The sequence below is a fragment of the Enoplosus armatus genome, chromosome 1, assembly GCF_043641665.1.
Source record: "Enoplosus armatus isolate fEnoArm2 chromosome 1, fEnoArm2.hap1, whole genome shotgun sequence".
NCBI classification, from domain to species: domain Eukaryota; kingdom Metazoa; phylum Chordata; class Actinopteri; order Centrarchiformes; family Enoplosidae; genus Enoplosus; species Enoplosus armatus.
This window is the reverse complement of record NC_092180.1, coordinates 6,647,321-6,667,046: the sequence shown is the minus strand read 5'-3', so window position 1 is coordinate 6,667,046 and position 19,726 is coordinate 6,647,321. Positions and strand designations below refer to the sequence as shown.

At 40.4% G+C, this 19,726-nt stretch overlaps 2 protein-coding genes across 4 annotated transcripts in view; both read left to right on the top strand.

Annotated features, from left to right (window-relative positions):
* myo9aa (myosin IXAa) overlaps positions 1-9,592 on the top strand; it is a 79,600-nt gene extending 70,008 nt beyond the window's left edge. Inside the window, exons 26-45 of the mRNA XM_070909762.1 lie at positions 130-232; positions 468-683; positions 1,709-1,806; positions 1,950-2,080; positions 2,207-2,427; positions 2,562-2,678; positions 2,917-3,105; positions 3,254-3,304; positions 3,504-3,615; positions 4,491-4,552; positions 4,808-5,000; positions 5,125-5,253; positions 5,420-5,525; positions 5,628-5,759; positions 6,040-6,163; positions 6,358-6,405; positions 7,043-7,063; positions 7,330-7,538; positions 7,739-7,881; positions 7,983-9,592. Coding sequence (XP_070765863.1) covers positions 130-232; positions 468-683; positions 1,709-1,806; positions 1,950-2,080; positions 2,207-2,427; positions 2,562-2,678; positions 2,917-3,105; positions 3,254-3,304; positions 3,504-3,615; positions 4,491-4,552; positions 4,808-5,000; positions 5,125-5,253; positions 5,420-5,525; positions 5,628-5,759; positions 6,040-6,163; positions 6,358-6,405; positions 7,043-7,063; positions 7,330-7,538; positions 7,739-7,881; positions 7,983-8,482 — 2,905 coding nt within the window. The 3' untranslated portion in view covers positions 8,483-9,592. The remainder of the gene's footprint in view (positions 1-129; positions 233-467; positions 684-1,708; positions 1,807-1,949; positions 2,081-2,206; positions 2,428-2,561; positions 2,679-2,916; positions 3,106-3,253; positions 3,305-3,503; positions 3,616-4,490; positions 4,553-4,807; positions 5,001-5,124; positions 5,254-5,419; positions 5,526-5,627; positions 5,760-6,039; positions 6,164-6,357; positions 6,406-7,042; positions 7,064-7,329; positions 7,539-7,738; positions 7,882-7,982) is intronic.
* A 2,360-nt stretch (positions 9,593-11,952) lies between these two features.
* Positions 11,953-19,373, top strand: scamp2l (secretory carrier membrane protein 2, like). 3 transcript variants are annotated; one of them, XM_070915396.1, is made up of 9 exons: positions 11,953-12,082; positions 13,069-13,131; positions 13,241-13,319; positions 14,229-14,375; positions 14,461-14,589; positions 15,267-15,426; positions 16,003-16,104; positions 16,721-16,838; positions 17,633-19,373. In XM_070915396.1, exons 1-9 carry the CDS (start codon positions 12,026-12,028, stop codon positions 17,786-17,788), a joined length of 1,011 nt encoding a protein of 336 aa, XP_070771497.1. In that variant the 5' UTR covers positions 11,953-12,025; the 3' UTR covers positions 17,789-19,373. The 3 variants fall into 3 exon arrangements, with proteins under 3 accessions (XP_070771497.1, XP_070771505.1, XP_070771489.1); XM_070915404.1 differs by having other exon boundaries at positions 13,241-13,327; positions 14,246-14,357; positions 14,458-14,589; XM_070915388.1 differs by having other exon boundaries at positions 13,069-13,143; positions 13,241-13,327; positions 14,246-14,375.
* Positions 19,374-19,726: the final 353 nt, after the last annotated feature.

Sequence of the window (19,726 nt, the reverse complement as noted above, 5' to 3'; positions counted from 1 at the left end):
TGAAAGATGCTTTAACCACTAAAACATTCTTCACATAGTGGCTTTAAGTGTGTATTTAATGACAGTTTCACTTTAATTGGATTAATTCTTTACATTAACAATATTTTGTATTTATGTTGTGTTCAGCAGGTTTGACAGTGATGCTGTCACTAAAGAAACACCTGCACCTGTTCCCAGAGAGGGACCCACACCGGCGGTCTCCAAGCCGTCTAAAGGAACAAAAGCGCGGGATGTAAGCAATCTCTCCTTTTTTCTTTTCTTTTTAGAAAATAAGAATATAGCATGTGTTTGAAAGTTTGCTGGAGTGCCTTTTTGTGTTGTGAATGAATTAAAGAATCTCGGCAGGATATCTCCCAATCTTACACAAAAAAACGTCACAGCTGACCGACATGAAGAACAAAAAGCTCTTCTACGGGTTATTAAAGACACCATTTAAACATGCTGTTATCACTTCTGGTAAACTCCAGGTTGGCAGAGCGGGCCAAAAAAAGAAAGCCAGAATGGCACGGACCCGCTCCGACTTCCTCACCCGCGCCCCCATCCTCTCAGTTGGGGGCGATTCAGACGAGGATGACTATGACGGCAACAGCCCCCTCAGCCCCCGTCATTTCACTCTACCCCTCTCCAAACAGAGCTCCACGGAGGCGGGCTTAGGAGAGTCCTGTTTCAGTGACTCAGACATGGTAACAGGCGCCAACCGAGCCAACAGTGGCCCTCTCTGCGTTTCTTAAAGCGCGACTTCTCTTTGACATTTCTAACCCCCTCAGCAGAGAGAGCATAGATCTGCATCACACCTCTGACTCAAACTGAGCTTCAACACACTTCTGTTTCCTTAAAGTGGACAATAACTTAGAGTGGAAGACATTTCAAAGGTATTTCAAGGCAGATATTTCAAAGACATTTTGAAATACCTGCTGAAGTGAAGTGTAATAAAACACAAACACTATCCTTCCAATAGAAGAACAAATATGCAGTGATTTTATGATGATGTCACTTTTTAAAGACATGAATTCAAGGCTGTCAAACAACCATAAATCCAATATATGTATTGGTTTGACAACTCCTCCAGAATTCATTACCAGCAGTGAATATTAATTCTACTTTATGCATCATGTTAGATGCAGGAAGATTTTTGAAATGTGTTTTCCCTAAAGACTTTAAGCTTTTAACGTAGTTGCTTTTCTAACATGATTTGGCTTCTCTTTCTCTCACAGCTGTAATGGTGACTTTTCTCCTTGTTTTTTTCTTCCTGGTTAATTAACAATATTTGCATGTCACTTGGTTATAGTTCCTCTCTTAGCACGTAGCACTAGTCATGAGTCAAACCTCTGGGATCCTTGAAAACAACAAACTTGTCTTCTCTTAACAAACTTATACTGTCTTTTAACAGTTCCTTTCCTGGTAAATTGATTTGTTCCTTGTTTAAGAATGTTGTATTATTTCAAACGTATTATTTGTTGTGTTGTTGCTTTGTAATATCATGATTACTACAAATAGCATTTACACTTTTTCTGATACTTTACTGAGCTGTGGTAAATGTTCACTGTAGCTGGTGCAGCTCCAGTGATGTGATGCTGCCATCTGCTGGCTTGAACGAGTCCTCAGATCATAACATACTAGACCACATGGAAATACATAGCGGACAGGCTTTTCTTTGGTTTTGTTATGCCTGTAACATGTTGTTGACCATAACCTGATGTTGTTTCAGCCTGTGAGCTCTGAGGAGCCGAAGAAGATACACAAAGCCATGTCGTCAGGAGATTTGGGCAAAGTGGACTCCATGCGCAAGAACTCGCAAGATGGAAGGTTTGTTTTACCTAAACATTAATTAGATAGAAATAGTTTAAGACGGTTTTGTCACTTATGAGTTAAAGCTATTTTCATTTTGATCACGCCTTTTTTATCAGTAGTCAAAGAATGTTTATCAATGTTGCTTTCATTTTAATTAGGGTTCGTGGTAAGATGCGTTTCTGGGGCAAGACCAAGTATGGGGATAAGAAGACATCCAGAGAAAAGCTGATCTGTGGGTCTGATTCCCTGGACGGAGACTATGGAGACACTGGGCCACTGCTGGGAGAGGGTGCGTCATCCAAAATCCAAGGACTTTCATATAATCAAAAATTACACAATAGGAGACGTTCGTTGCTGAAATACTGTCTAAATCTTTGAACTTCCTTTGTTTTAAAACACTTCTTCCACCCAGCAGGACAGGAAAACATGTCGCCCCCCTGCAGTCCTGATCTGACGCTGGATCGAGGGTTCAGAGACTTGAAGGAGAACAAGGAGCCATCACCCAAGGTGAAGCGAAGGCGCAGCGTTAAGATCAGCAGCGTGGCTCTGGAGCCTACTCAGTGGCAGAACGACGCGCTGCAGATCCTCACCTGCACCAACGACTACAGGAGCATGAACGACTTCCTCATGAAGAAGGTACAGCCGAACATACTCTCGCTTATTCTCATGATACATATGGGTAAAGATGATGTCTTAACACTCTCACTGATCTTTTTAGAGCTACAGGTAGTCCATATTCATGCTAACAGGACTGTGGTGTCTTGTTTTAGATTAATGACTTGGACACAGAGGACAGTAAGAAGGACACAATGGTGGACGTCGTGTTTAAAAAGGCTTTGAAGGAGTTCCGTCTAAACATCTTCAACTCTTACTCCACGGCGCTCGCCGTAAGTGCCGTCTACGCTGTACATAATCATTTAAAATGGAAAAATTTTCTTTAAAATTGTAGCCACCGTCTATAAATATCACCTTGCTCAAACAGTGCGCTGAAAAGTGATTAGAAGCCAAAATTGTAATAAAGTCACAGTACTTTTTACATAATAGCAGATAAGGTAGTTTCAAAATGTCCATAGTTAGACCTTTTATACCAGAACATCTCCAAGACCCTGTTGTCTTCCTCTCTAGATGGACGACGGTAAGAGTATCCGCTACAAAGACCTCTACGCTCTGTTTGAGCACATCTTGGAGAAGACCATGCGACAGGAGCAGAGGGACTGGAGAGAGTCTCCTGTCACAGTGTGGGTCAACACCTTTAAAGTTTTCCTGGATGAGTTCATGACTGAGTACAAACCTCTGGACAGCACATTGAGCAAGGTAAAGACGCGTAACTTTAAATGTCATGTACTGTGGTGTGCATCAGCCCTCTGGGTTGTTTAGAGATTTTATATACATACATATATAAATAATACAACATATCTGTTGTTCTGTTTTGTCCTTTTCTTTTTTCTTTTTTTTGCTACAGCAGGTACCTAAACCTGAACGCAAAAAACGGAGGAAGAAGGACACTGACATTGTGAGTCTAAGGCATTGTATTGTTTGCTCTAACAGCCAGTCCTCTACACCCAGATTTGCTCTTTGGAATAACAAGATATAAATACACCAGTGACCAGAATAGAAAGCTATTAAAAAAAAAGGAAAAAAGAACCATATAAATGTGAAAGGAAATATGCAGGTGAACTCCAAATGAACCTGTGCTCTGCTGCTCTCTGCAGGTGGAGGAGCATAACGGCCACATCTTCAAGTCCACGCAGTACAGCATCCCCACATACTGTGAATACTGCTCATCCCTCATCTGGATGATGGACCGTGCCTGTGTGTGCAAATGTGAGTGTGCATACAAAACATCACAGCAGGGATTCAGCAGACGTTAAGAATCCCTGAATTTCATTGATTCTTTCGTTGAATTCTCGCCTTGAAAAGGTTATGAACCTTTTTTTTTTTAAAAAGAAACAGTTGTAAAGGCTGTGGATGGTGTTGGAAGTAGTATTTTTCCTCATTAAGATATGTTAGTGGTGCAAATAATTAATTGAGCATTCAACTGACAGAAAAATGAATCATCAACAATTTTAATAATCAAGTAATTGTTATATTAAGGAAACATTACCAATATTTGCTGGTTCCAGTTTCTTAAATGTGAAGATTTGCTGTTTTATGTCATTGTAAACTGAATATCTTTGGGTTTCGGACTGTTGATCCTTCAAAACAGACGTCTGACAGTGCCACCTTGTGCTCTGGGCATTTTTCCCCATTTTCTGACAGTTTAATCATCAATCAACCATTTAATAATTAACAGATTAATTGATAATGAAAATAATCAGTCAGTTGCAGCCCTAAACGTGCAACGTGATCTTGCATACATCACCTTACCTTCTCACACACACACACACACACACACACACACACACACAGACCACATCTGTGTTCAGTGTGGCCTCAGAGAGGCCCTCCCCCCTCAGTCCTAATCAGATTGTTTTCAACTGGACTCATGGGGTCTGGGACTCCGTCACTCCAGAGATTTCTCCACACAGTCTTTTATCCGCTCAGGATGTTTTCTTCATGCCAGCCAGCGCTGCTTTGGTCTCTCAAGCGATAACATTTTTTTGTCTTTTGTCCCATATTTTGCTGAATAATGAGGAGGCACTGCCTTTCTGTGGGTAATGGAAGTGACCTGTTTGATTTCTCTGGCTGTGTTTATCCAGTGTGTCGGTACGCCTGCCACAGAAAGTGCTGCCAGAAGACGACCACCAAATGCAGCAAGAAGGTGAGTCGGCCATATTGTGCACCCGCACAACAATGTCCCATGACATTAATTGTGTTACTGTGGGTTTGAGTACAGTAGCTAGTGTTATTTGTTCTTAAAAGACAATACTTAGCAGGCTGGGAATATATGTTTTTGGAACATCACCAATTTTTGTAAGCATTTTAAAATATTGGTCTTTTTTGCTGTGTTCGTGTTTTTGCTTGTATATACACAACATGTCTGTGTTTAACAGAGTATGTTTGTGTCTGTGAACAGTTTGATCCAGAGCTTTCCTCCAGACAGTTCGGAGTGGAAGTTTCTCGTCTGACCAATGACGAGAGGACAGTGCCCCTGGTAGTGGAGAAGCTTATCAACTACATTGAGATGCATGGCCTCTACACTGAAGGAATATACAGAAAATCTGGCTCCACCAACAAAATCAAGGAACTCAAACTGGGACTTGATACAGGTGACTTTTGCTATAGATTGTAGCTAACAGGTGAATGATGCTAGCTGGCTTTTAAAGCTGAGACACATGGCTGTGAATGGATTAAATGTTACTAAATGTTGGTTGTCTGCTTGTGGCCATGCAGATGTGGACAGCATGAATCTGGACGACTACAACATCCATGTTATTGCTAGTGTTTTCAAGCAGTGGCTGAGAGACCTGCCTAATCCTCTGATGACATTTGAGCTGTATGAGGAGTTTATACGTGCCATGGGTAAGTGGTCAACATTAGGTTTCCAACTCTGTTGTGTTTTCAAGTGCTTCAAATGCAACACGCTGGAGAGTCTGTCCACAATAACAATTTATTACGGTGAACAGCAGAAGATATTTGTTTGCTGTGACAGTAAATGGTGATTTGTCTTGTGTAAATGCCTCCCCAGGTTTGCAGGATAAAAAGGAAACGATCAGAGGGGTGTATTCAGTTATTGACCAGCTAAGCAGAACTCACCTAAACACTCTGGAACGCCTCATATTTCATCTTGTCAGGTAAAGACCCGTACTTATGGTAATCTTACAGTAGGATTAATACATAAAACTACTTTATTTCCTTCCTGACAGACTATTCTAATACTGAATTCATGCTTTCAGGATTGCCTTGCAAGAGGATACAAACCGTATGTCAGCTAACGCCTTAGCTATAGTGTTTGCTCCCTGTATCCTGCGCTGTCCTGACACCATCGATCCACTGCAGAGTGTCCAGGACATCGGCAAGACCACAGCGTAAGAATACACGTCATGGCTGTCAAATAAACACTGTGGTTCACACAGTGTGCCCGCCATATGGAGCATAGAGCCATTTCAGAGGGGGCTGCAGATTTCCCCAATAATGGGATGGGGGCATGAATTGCTTGGCTTGACAGAAAAAGGAGGAAAATGTATAAATAAAACTATGTAGAAAAGGGTTTGTTTTTTTGATTGACTTAATATGAGCTCATCATTTTGCTGTGTAAGTATTTCCAGTCCTTCTGAAGCGTTTTTTTCTCTTGACGTCCCTCCGTAGGTGTGTAGAACTTATCATCTGTGAACAGATGAATAAGTACAAAGTACGACTAAAGGACATCAGCAGCCTGGAGTTTGCTGAGAATAAGGCCAAGTGCAGACTGACCCTAATTCGACGGTCAATGGTAAGATAAAATAATATGACTAATCCCACTGTTATCACATGAATCACGTATTAACAGTGACTCATTGCTAAATCTGCCTGACTCAGCCGTCCTAAAAACTCCTTCAGTGCTATACCGTCCCTGATTTCCTCCTGTGTAAGCTGTTTTTCTCCTCTCCAGATTCTCCTCCCTAACGTGTCCTTTCCTTTACCCAGAAACCTGTACTAATAGCTGTTAGATTTATGAGCATAGTGCGCACTATGGTATGTATACACACACCATGGATTGCATCCCCAAACTATCATCCAGTGGTAATGTTGTTGTGGTACCGATCACTGCACAGTCTCATCTCCTCAAATATTAACATCCGTCTTCTCCATCCCGAAAGCATGAGTCATCACTTCACTGAGTCTCTGCTTCTGTTTGTCTTCTGTAACTGTCTCTTGTGGGTGAAAGTAAGGACATTATGCAATCATGCAATTGCTTCTAATTAGAGTCACATTGTGCTATATGGAGTATGGAACATACTCATATTCTGTGATTTCAAATCTATACTGATTTCTGGTCTTACTCTGATAAGAAATCTAAAATAGGAAATTGGAAAATGTGACTTCATTTTTGTCATTACTTTCTCTGGATTAATTGTGGGCAGAGATCATAATTAACTTGTTTTCTCGTTAACCGTTGGAGGAATCCCATTGTACATTTTCCTTGTAAATATCACATCAATATCACACAACAGTGATATTGTTACTGTTAGCTTCACTTCTAAGACCTGAGAAAGGATTCCTACTGAAACGTTGAGCGAGAAGGTCTTGATACTACACATTCAAACTGACCTTTATGGACTTACGAACATTACTGATTCCTATTTTTTTTGCTTCTCACTTTCGCTCTAAGCAGCCAAATGCCACTAAAAAGGTAAAGTTTGTGTATCATTGTGCTGTATCTGTTTTTTGGGTGTGATCAGTCTTCTAGTGCTGATGTATTGTTTTTAAACTATTATTTTATGTGGTTCAGTCACTGCATGTGCGAGTGAGTAGCTGCTTGCCAAAAGTGGTGAAATGCACTGTATATGATAGCATGACCATTTTCATTTAGTGCTGGTCTAACTGCTTTTTCATGGAGCCCAAATGTAATATTCACATTAATGAGAAGACAACATCTGCCTTTGATCTGTCTCCTAGGGAAAAGGCCATGTACAGCGACTAAGCTACCAGACGCCCTCGCCTCCAGTCAGCCCGCGTCTGCCATCTGTGGCTGCCGCTGTGATAGAAGAGAGTGATGTTGAAGAGGGAGCGGACTCGTTTTCCGAAATCTCAGAGCATCAGCAGGCAGCCATGCAGCAGGAGGAGAGAGTGTTGACAGAGCAAATTGAGAGCCTGCAGAAAGAGAAGTAAACGCCGTCACTACTCTTAAAATGTTATGAAAATGTTACATGATCTGTAAATGATTTTAAAGTATGAATCATTACTAAATTATTAGTATCAGAACAATAACTTTTTTTCGAAGGAGAACTGAACTTACAAAAATAACATAATAAATTTGCATGTTTTATTACTGTTAGCTGTGTCTCATCACATTGTTTCCCTGCAGAGAGGAGCTGACTTTTGAGATGCTGACTCTGGAGCCGCGAGCATCAGATGACGAGACCCTGGAGTCAGAGGCCTCTATCGGTACAGCTGACAGCTCTGAAAACCTCAATGTGGACTCTGAGGGAACCATTTCTGACTTCTCTGGTGCGTCATTATGCAGGAAATCATTAGTCACGCAATTTTTTATGTATAATTGGGGAGAAAAGATGGGTCAGGGCTTAACTTGTGTTTGCCTTTCATTGCAGAGAGAGGGCAAGTGTTGACTTCTCCCTGGCCTCGGAGATCTGACGTGAAGAGCCCCCGACGCCGCGCTCTCCGCCGGCAGCCTGACTCCCTGGACTCTGTGGACTCTTGCTCCAGTGTTTCCTCCTACTCCTCCTCTTCACACTTCCACCCATCGTCCTCTTCCTCATCTGCCGCCACACGGCGTTTTCGTTTCCACACCAAATCTCCCTCTTTAGGCTCAGGTCCAGCCCAGCCCCAGGCCCAGGCTCTGAATGCACCTCAAGCATCCCGATCAGACAGCGTAGACGGTAGCCCTACAGGGGATCAGGAAGGTGCGTATGACGAAAGGCCCCAGTTTACAAGCCGAGGCACCTTCAATCCAGAGAAGGGCAAACAGAAACTTAAGGGTGCCAAGCACTCAACCTTGAGGCACTCCAGAGAAGGCGATGGCCACGGCAGAGACCCTCCAGACATACCACAGCAGCTGGTATTGTATGGCAGTAATGAATTCATGGTATGAAGGACACTGGGCCATCAAAGCACTCCCTCTTCAACTCCCTGGCAGGCATATACGTTCTCAATGGGAGACAACGCGATGGCGACTGATCTCCACTTCTCAAAGCACTCTTGCTTAGCCTTTCTTTGTTGACGTCTGCAAAGAAGTGTCCCCAAGTGCCCTGTACAGTGTTTCCATCCCCAGAGGGGGGAAATGTTTTGCAGCGGGACAGAACTCAGTGGAAAGCCTCTTCTGTGGACTAAACTGCCACCCATGCTCTCACAGTGCCTTGGCAGCTCTTTACTCGGCGCCAAGAGGAGACGCACTGAGCAGGAGGACAGAGAAAAGGGAATGTTGGAATATGCGGAAGACCACTCAGCATCAGGGAATGTTACGGAGCTGGAAAGCTGAAGCAGTGAACTACAGTAAATACGAAGAAATCGGGCAACATCAGGCGTCACGGATGTTACAGTGAACTTAAAGCTCACAATTATTAGCTGCTTTATGAGTTTACAGTTCATCGGTGTAAGCAGTGGTTGCTCTGTTACTGCAAATTAATTTTTCCCTTATTTAATAAATTTTAATGTCACAGAAATTCTTTATAGCATATAATATACAGGTATAAATACTGTACAAAGCCGGAACACCAGCCTCTGCTGGGTAGTTGAAGTCAAATATTTATCTTTTTTTTTTTTTTTTTTGAGTATCTTGGACAGAGATGTACGGATTTGGGCAGTGGATGATTTAAGTGTGTGTGTTTGGGCATGTGCCGAGCGCTCATGTGTGACTGTATGTGTGTGTGTGAGAAAGAGAAAACCACTTCATGTGTTTTAAGTTTGTGCTGCTTTTTTTCCCCCTTACAAGGGAAATACCGCCATCAAAGGGACCAAGTCAGCTGGTGTGTATTCCAGCCAAGGGGATCCCAGCTCTGTAAAGAATGTCGGATGTGTATAAAATCCCTGCATTCACTGCTTAACAGCCATACAACAGTTGTAATGTACAGTACAGTTCATAGTGGACAAATGCCATTCTATTCTTGAAATCTATTGTTACCCCCGACTCCCAAACCCATCCCCACCTCCTGTCTTTAAAGTGTTTGCTCAATAGCAACCAAGCAAGAACATAAAATCAAAATGTCTTTTGTCTTTATTAATGAGAACGTTTATGTTTTTGTCGTTTAAGTGTGTTTTTCCACATTATTAAGGCTGTTTCTCATTAATGGGGATTTTGCAGAAATGTCAATATTCATAACATACTTGAAAATAGGCCTTTTATACAGCAGACATTGACTAGGAAAAGCACAGGTGTTACCAATATATGATATATAGCATTACTATTAGCTAGGGTGTAGGTGTGGTGACAGACAGGGAAATCTGCCCCCCTTCAGTGTTTAAGTGAGACCATGTAACTTTTGAAATTACACTGCTGATTTCGCTGCTTCAGTCTTACTTCAGTCACATATTTACTTGGACTTGCAGTGGCTTATGTTAGCTAATGTTAGCAAACTAGATATTGTTTTATAGTTAATTTGCTGACTTATGACTCTTCTCTCCTTCTCTAGTAGCATTTACCATTGTCCTGTAATTGTCACCACAGTGCCTGTTATAGTTATATAGGCTCAGTACAATTGAGTTCTCAAGGTGCATTTTATAATTGTTTTAGTCACAAGTGCAACCACCTCTTCTTTAAAAGAAAACCTTCTCCTCCTTCCTAACAACATCTGCATTGACCTTGAGGTTTGTGTATATTGTATTAGATATTTACCCAGACAGTGGCCATTTTTTGAAGTGTCTTACTGCATTTCACAATCTTTGATAACCTTGGGTTTCACGTTGCAGTGTTACTGCCTGGATGCCGTATCGTTGCTTTATTGCTTTAGGGATCTGTTCTCTCTGTCAGGGAAATGAAATAAGACCTAAGTTCAGGCTTCTTCCTCTTGGGAGAACAGGTAAAGTATAGTAAGCTTTTTCTGTGTTGCTGGCCTTTTCTGCATTTGTTCATCCTTCAGGTGCTGCTTCTGTCCTGGAAAGTCATTTGACCGTTGAACTTGACAGACAAGGAGTACCTCAACCCACGAGTAAAACGCATAAATTGGCTTTGCAGTTAAATCTACTGAACTGCTCCTGAGATGCAGCTATTGAAACCAGCTCAACTCTTAAGTGGCCTAAAGAGAGCAGACAATTCATAATTTTGCTTTCATTCACATTTTGAAAAGTTGGTTTCATCACCTTTGGATATCACACTCTCAAAATGCCCATCCATAAATAGACCTAAAAGCAGTTTGGAGGCAGGTGCAACAGCTAAAAGGGAAACGTAATGTAACAAGGTTTACAATAACAAGTTGCCCAGCTTTAGAAGGGACCCGTAAATCATTAGTTTAAATCCTCTACCTGTAATGAAAGTGAAAGAAATCACAGCATTTAGTTAACTACTTAGTTAAGTAGTTGAGTAGTTATAACAAAACCAACCCTTAAAGTAAGTCTAGTCTCTTTGCTGTAGATTGATTGTAGATGTAGTTATTTATTTGCCCCAAAAAGTAATGCAGCCTTTTATATTGTTATTACCCTTATGTACCATGTTTGCTATCTAAACATGTATCAGCAGGCAGCTTGGTTAGTAATAACAATAATACTTTATTCATAGAGGCACAAAGTACTTTGCAGATTTACAAGGCTATAAGACAAACCACATGCAGGGGTGGAAGAAGTACTTAGATCTTTTACTCAAGTAAAAGTAGTAATACCACAGTGTAGAAAAGTACAAAAGTCTTAGCATTCAAATATATTTAAAGTACCAAAAGTAAAAGTACTCTTTGCAGAATGGCCCATTTCAGAATAATGTATGTTATATTACTGCATTATAATTATTGTTGCATTAATGTCTACATCACTTTTAATGTTGAAGCTGGTAAAGGTGGAGATACTTTTAACTGCACATCAAAACACATCAAAATCTGTGGATTATATTTTGTGTTAATAATCTGACTCTGCAAAGTAGTTAATAACAGCTGTTGAAATATTTGCCTCCAAAATGGAGTAAGGTACAAGTATCTCAAAATTGTACTTGAGTAAATGCACTTACTTACATCCTATCACTGACCACAGGACATAAGCAAACAACACAACATAGTGAATACATAAAATGAACTCCAAAAGTAGTGAAACAACCTATAATATGAAATTCCCGTTTTCCTAGTTAACCATGTAAGCAATAATTCCGACAGCACGTAAAGGCAACTTGAAAGCCTTGAAGTTCACTTTGAACCACAATAGACTGGATCTCATTTAAAGCCGGACCTAAAGGGGTTTGAACTCAGACTGTCACGAGAACCGCACAATTGAAACCAATTGACATTATTTCTAAAAAAATAAAAAATAAAGGTAAAAGCTTAATTGATAAGAAATGACTCTCCGGTGACGTAGTCTACCTATCGATCGACGCATGCGCAGAGGCCCAGCGTCAGACCAGCACTCACCATCAGCAGGAGGAGCAGCAGCAGCAGCAGCCGCCGGGGGAGACGGGAGCTGTCGTGTTGTTTATTTCACATAAGATAAACTTTTCTCCACAATGTCGGAATTTGACAGCAACCCCTTCGTTGACCCAGTGGACGTGAATCCCTTCCAGGTGAGTGCGTTGTGTTGTTTTCCGGGTGCGAACCGTGTTTTTAAGAAGCTTTTTCGTGTGAAATGAAGACTGAAAGAGATCTGCTGCAACAGAAACCTGTTTGGTTGGTTGCTGGGTTTGGCCTCTGCATTTCCTGGCTAAGAATCTGCACAATTATGAAGTATGACACGTTGTCGTCCAGTTACAGGCTGTTTATTAAATGTATGTGTAAAACAGTGTATTTGGGCTGTACGCGGGCTGTTAACTCACCTGCGCAGGTGAGCAGACCCACGAACAGGTGCCTGCTGTTATACAGCCATCAACAGTGACTCCTCTTCAACGCGCCATTGATAGAAACCAGAAAGTAGATTTTTTTTTCTAACCAGATCCTCTCGCAATGTGGGATTTAATGGTGCACTTTGTAGTCTTATAGGATCGTTATTAGGTGGTGTGTTTTGGTTTTTTAGTGTAATTATCACATCCCAGTGTTTTCAGATCTCATAGCTCCAGGAAGTAATGATACAGGTGAACATATGTCTTGACAAATGACATATAAGCTTAAAGAAAAGGCACATTTTGCTTGTTCAAAACTGAGAAAGTGTGTTTTACCTGAGACAGATGTGGTCCAGGGCCAATAGTCTATTGATAATTCATAATAATAATAAAATCCACGATACAAAGTGCTTTGCAAAGGCAGCAAAATAACAGACATAAAAGTTAAGTCATAAAATCCATCTGGTTTTAAAAGAAAACAGATACAGTGTAGGAAAAGGAAAAACAATATTTAAAGCAAATAAAAGACAGATCAAAGAAAATTAAAACTCAAGTAAAATGTGATGTGTGTGTAATGTAATGTGGTGTGAGACAGCTAAGCATTTAGGTGCTCTTCCTGGATTGGTTGGGACGCTCGGGGCAACATTTCTTGCAGCACACATAGCACCAAATAAAAACTGATAGCTTGTCAGAAATGCATCATAACACCAAGTTATATTTAATCTCTGTTTCAGGATGCCTCAATCACACAAGCCACCAGGGGAGTCGAAAACGTCGGGGAATTCAACCCCTTCTCTGCAACTGACATGGTCAGCTCCTCTGTTTTTACTCTAACTACTGACGTGATGTACAGTGTAGTTGTTGTACTTGTATTTAAAATGCAGTACTGCTTCAATCGCTTCGCAGGGAACCCACTCTGACACGACCATCCCCATCTCTGCTGCCTCCTCTCAACCCGCCATCCTGCAGACGTCAGTGGAGCAGAGCGCACAGGTGAGTCCGACACACACATTTACAAATAAAGGACATTCAATAAGATGGCGTGAATTCACACTTCAGCCGTTTTATGTGTCTGCTGAGATTAACTAACCGGAGTATATCTGTCTTTGGGAGTTGACAGTGGCTGATACATTACTGTTTTAAGTTAATGAGTGAATTCTGGTAGCAGCAAGAAGAGCTCGACCAATAATTAATTTCTGAGGCTGATATCGATATATATTAACAATACATAGGCTGATATTTGGACGTAGGATGGTTGTTTCACATAAACGCACAATATAAATTACATTTTGATAAGGATCCCTTAAACTTGGGTTATTGTGATGCAAGATATTTATATTTTAGACATTTTACAGTTTGAAAACCAACTTGCGAGATGGTGCGATCTTGTCACCTATCAGCCAACATGTTTGCCAATGCCTATATATCTGTAATATGCTAAGCTTGGGTGATAATGTCGCCTGAGTTTACTATCGATATATCAGTCTGGCTGTAGTAGCGAGTCAGAATCAGAAATCCGTTTATTGCAAGGTTTTCACATACATTTGGTGCATAACGGTCACAGTAAAGTAAGAGCAAAGGAAAAACAAGTGCTGCAAAAGTCATGAATCATAGAAATGTACAATAAAAAAATATAAGTAAAGTATATATGTTTCAATGAAAACATCTGTACAGTGTTTGACTGTAGTTAGTAGTTAAAGTCAGTTGTCATGATCCAAAAATCAGGATATAATCTGGTCTCAGGCGCTCTTACACAGCTGAATTAGTTGTTGGGTGGATGTGCTGTTGCCTGTAGTGTAGTTCATGAATTTCCCATCACAGGGCTATTAGGAGGGTAATTGCAGCAGTTGTAGGGATGCAGTGACAATATTAAACACAGTCTTAAGAGGCAGCTCTTCCGTCACCCACCAGGCAACTGCAGCTGCTGGCCAGGCGAACCTGATCAAACAGCAGGAGGAGCTGGAGAGGAAAGCAGCTGAGCTGGAGCGGAAGGAGCAGGAGCTCCAGAACAGGACCGGAGACAGAGCGCTGAACTCTGGCAGTGAGTGCTTTTTAAGTTGTTTTAGACGTTGCATGTAAACTCGTGTTGTGCATACGACTAACCGACTAACTTTCTTGTCTGTCAGCTAAAGACAACAACTGGCCCCCTCTTCCCAAGTTCTTCCCTGTGAAGCCCTGCTTCTATCAGGACTTTGAGGAGGACATCCCTGAGGAGTACCGCAGGATCTGCAAGAGAATGTACTACCTCTGGATGTGTACGTACCCCTGCAGTATTTGTTTTTTATCATATATTTTATAAGATAGTCTAGTTGACATTGGACTGTCTTGCATGTTAACAAGTCTACCTCATAGAACCGAGGTGTAAAGTAGCCCAGGTTTACTGCACACCTGACCTGAGTGCATTATTCCTGTAGCTTGAAGGACTGCAAATGTCAGCATCTTCACAACATGATTTTTACTTAACAAAAGAATCATGATTTACAACATAATATCCCTAGTTTACTATACGATATTGGTGAATTAATAGGCCGAATGACAACCCTGACAGTTTATTGAAATATGTAAAATATTTAATCTCACACTTACATGAATCATAGACATATTGTTGTTGCTTTTAGGTGTTTTTAATATAATTTTTCCCATTATATTATGACATTTTTAACATTTGAGGACAGTTTTTCTCAGCATATGATTAAGTTAATTTCCACTCGTCCTTTTTAAAACCCAATGCAAGACCCATCACACATCCTACACGTAATCGATGTCTGTCACACATTATTTATTAAGATGATTTACTACACCTTATAATCCTTCTAAAAGGGAACCAAAGATGGTTCACAAAAAGCAGAGTGGTTTGTTTGACCTTAGTTTGATGTCTTCGGTGATAGTCACCGTTTCTTCCAGCTCATTGGTCTCCTGTGTGTCTCTCCAGTCCACAGTGCCACTCTCTTCCTCAACGTGCTGGCCTGCCTCGCTTACTTCACCGCAGACGCTGCTAACGGTGTTGACTTCGGTCTGTCCATCCTCTGGTTCATCCTCTTCACCCCTGTGTCCTTCATCTGTTGGTACAGGCCCGTCTACAAGGCCTTCAGGTACACTGCTTTACTATCCTCGTGCTGCTGATGAAATGTTCTTTGAGTTGCATCACTTACAGGACATGTAACTTTTTGTTGTACAAACGGTAGAAATAGGGACACATGCAAGTGAACTAGTTAGAAGTGTTTTTGTTTTTGTTTTTTTACTTTAATTAAACTCTGTGGGCGCCTTCGTCCTCCAACTCAGCCAGAGGGGTTAGAGGAAGTATGTGGGAGCCATTCTGTACTCAGCAGCCTCCATTAAAAAAGATTAGGAAATGTTAATATCAGATATTGCTTACTGTTTAGTGCTTTATTGTTGCTTTATTACCAAAAAAGTGTTTTCCCTGAGACTATTTTTGGAAACATCTGAAACAGCATTTAGACCTTCACTGGAAACTTGTAACAGTTGGAGTAATATCTGAAAAATAAAGTTTGTTTGAAGGTTTTTATTATAGAACCACTATGTTTTATTCAATCATATATGTATTGAAACACACTTCAAATTGTAGATGACACATTTTTTCTTGAATATCTTGACAGTAAAGTGTCTTTAATCACTTGTCCTTTGTGTTGTCTTCTTTTGCTCTCTAGGTCCGACAGCTCCTTCAGCTTCTTTTTCTTCTTTTTCGTCTTTTTCTTCCAAGTGGCAGTGTACATCATCCAGACTGTCGGGATCCCCAAGTGGGGAAACAGGTCAGTGGGAACCTTTTTAACTGAATAAACGTGTAGGGCTCCAACTAAATCTGCCGATTATTTTAAAAAAAGCAGCAAATCCTTACATTTAAAAAGCTAGAACCAGCAAATGTTTATTTTTCATTTTCATCCAAATAGTTGGCGATCGGCTAATGAATTAATCGACTAATCGTTGCAGCTCTAACATGTTGGGTGGAAGTCTGAAGGTGTGGTGTGTAAATGCATGAGACTGAGTCTGTGCTCTCTGCTTTGGGTAGATTCATAGTAAATGTGTGTTTCTTCATTCACACCTGTGTGTGTGTGTTTGTGTTTGTGTTTGTGTGTTTGTGTTTGTGTGTGTATTCTTGCTCTGTATCTCCTCTCTTGCATCTCTTTGACAGATTCCTGCTGCCCTAACTTGTCTGGGTTGCTGCTTTGTAAGTGTGGGACTTTTCTCTTTGGGTTTCTTTTCTATATCATGTAATATATAAAGACTTTCCAGTTTTCCATCCACTTTTTCAAACTTCATGCTTTTCCATTGGAAAACGAACTTCTGTTGTTTTCTGTACAGTACACACTCACTGTAGAGAAAAAAATGACACATGCTTGTTTGTCTGTATGTCTCTGTTGTTGACAGTGGATGGATCACATCCATCAGCATGATCCGCAGCAACTTGGCCGTAGCTGTGGTTATGATGGTGGTGGCCGGTTTTTTCACTGTGAACGCTGTCCTGGCTGTCATCCTACTGAAAATGGTATGCTAATGTAAAGTTTTACAGCTTTTCTTCACAAAAGGGAATATGAGCCACAGTTTGTACTTTGCAGATAATCTGGTATCTATTTAAATATTTACCAGTCAAGTTGAATACACTATGTGTCTCTGGGTAAGTTACAGAACCTTCATTTTGCTATTTTAAAATAAATTGCACAACACATACGTTGTTTGCAGTAAGATAGCAGTGCCTTTATGATTAATTGATGTTGCCCAAAATAGAAAGTCAGACATGGCACTGCATACATATATAAATATGGGTATTCTCACTGTGGCTTCATATTGTTTATTTTCACTCCAATTCTGTGAGGGAGCATGCAGATCAAAGACACAAACATAACAAGAGAAGCTAAAAATGGTGGCGACAAAAACTTCCATGAAAGGGCAAACCAAGGCATCAGTGGGAAGATGAAGATTTAGAAACTGCTGAAGGGTTATAAAGGTTCAGAAACACTAAGCAGGTCAGGAAGCTGAGCCTACAAACAATTTATTTGGAAAGAGTTGAATAAAACATGGCACAAAACAGTAGATGGAGACAAGGGCAAACAATGGAAGATGGAAACAAAACAATCCTGAATTCGCTCCAAAAACAAATCACTTGGTCCATAAATTAGTTTTGAGATATCCTCTTATCTAATTTACACGTGGGGCTGAAAACATGACCACCTTGGCAGACGTAACTGTACAGGAACCAGTTTAAACTATTTTCAGTTTACTGAAATCTGATTTATAAATCTGTCATTTCCCTAATCTGCGTCCCTTTTCCCATTCCCCCAGGTCCACTCTAAGTACAGAAGGACAGGTGCCAGCTTCACCAAGGCCCAGCAGGAGTTCTCCCATGGAGTCCTGACCAACCGGACCGTCCAGACTGCTGCAGCAGGTGCTGCCACATCGGCTGCCCAGGGAGCCTTTGGAAGGAGCCAGGGAGATTAGACTGTTTCCCACATCCTGAGTGCCTCAGGGCAGTCTCTTCTCAGACCAACATACCAGACTAGCCATGTCCCAACATTCTTCAGTGGATTTAGGGGATGGGGGTTTGATTATTTACTGAAAGGGACCAGAAAACAAGTAATTTATGATAAGCCCCTATTCTCCACCTATAAACTTTTAAAGATGCTATCAAAAGTTACTCCTGGAAATGTAGGAAATCACACACTGAAGTTGAATAAAACAAGGCCAAAAGGGAGGCAGAGTGGGTATGACATTAGAGCATTACAACATAACTCCTGGAATGCATTTAACATTGATGACAAAGACGTAGAACAGGGCTGGGGTTTAGTGAAAAAGTACATTTATTTAAATCCTGTCATTGTTAAAGGTGCTGGTGAGAAGTATTAGGATTTTTCTATCTCACGGTTCATGTAGTAATAACATACTGGGGCCTCAAAAATGAACTCTGTGCTTGGAGTTGGGATTATATAAAAAGCATACTTGACATGAGAATGTTTTACCATCAGCGAATGATGGATCCACATAATGTATGTGTACATATTTTTGTCATTACAGCAGCATATAGAGTGTTACAGAGTAACTAGTCTACCATTCAGCCTTTATAAACATTTTTAGTAGATACAGTACACTTCATACTACTAATGATCATTTTCTAAGTACTTTCCTCTCAGGCTATCAGAGTGGATGCATTGGAAAAGGAGATGCATCCTGCTACTACTACTGCGGTTTTAATTTTGCTCACTACATTTTATGTTTTCACGTGTATAATACTGTATAGGATAAGCTGATGATCAATGAAGGTGATGGGATGAAGGTCGTTTTTTTTTTCTACTGTTTTAATCAGCTTACTGATTTAGATGAAGTGAGACAAAAAGCTCTTCTGAGGGCAAATGAAGATGAGGTTTAACTGGGATCGCACATTTTAATTTATGTTGAGTTGTTAAGAATACCATTAACTTTTCTGTCATAGTATGGAGCCTCGCTGCGATTAAAATGACAGGGAGCAGGTTTAATAATGTAAAGTTACTGACATAGAATTTAGGCGTATTTACTAAGAAAAAGTGCATCAATGAGCAGAAAGAACACAATATTTATCTGTCGATTATCCATTCTTTTGACTTTGTATTCATAGTAATTATACTGCAGACAAGTCATGTGTTACTGAGTAGTCGCTGATAGTTGTATTTTCTAGCTGCACCTACTTGTTAGGTATTAGCATTTTCATGTTTTTACTTGTGAATATTTATATATATATATATATATATATATATATAATATGGTGTCCAATTCTAATCTTGAATCACTTTGTTTAGGTGTAACCTCGGTGCATTCAAGCAGATGTAACCTACCAGTTTTTTGTGTGGGGATTTAAACACAAGGCTGTTGGTTATTAGTGTTTTGTCTGATTTCATTTGTCTTTATAGAGAAATTAGTTTTATGGTGAAGTTTCCCTTTGATGATCAGGTGTGTTGTACATATTGGTGACTTATTTAAAACATATTTACTGGAGGGGTATTTGTAGTAAATCGGTTCTGTCTTAACATTGAATAAATATTTTTTTCTCTTTTCAAAATTTGGATCGTGTGAGATAGCCTGCGATAAAGACTTATTCATACAGTACATCCCAAACGTCTTAGCTACATGATGTAAAATACACGTAGACCTACTTCTTCTTTCCTACTCAATCACCTCACGACCCCTCACATTTATCTGGTGATCCTTTGGGAGACTACCGAATGTTGTATATAAAGTAGTTAAAACTAGCTCCACCTTGACCAGCTACAACAGTAAAATGCTGCTTACATGTTGATGCATCAGTATTAACAATCTAGTAAAGTCATATATATTAATATATCAGTCATGGGAGGCATTTTACTGCAGAACAAGTACTTATACTTAAAAACTTCAAGTACATTTTAC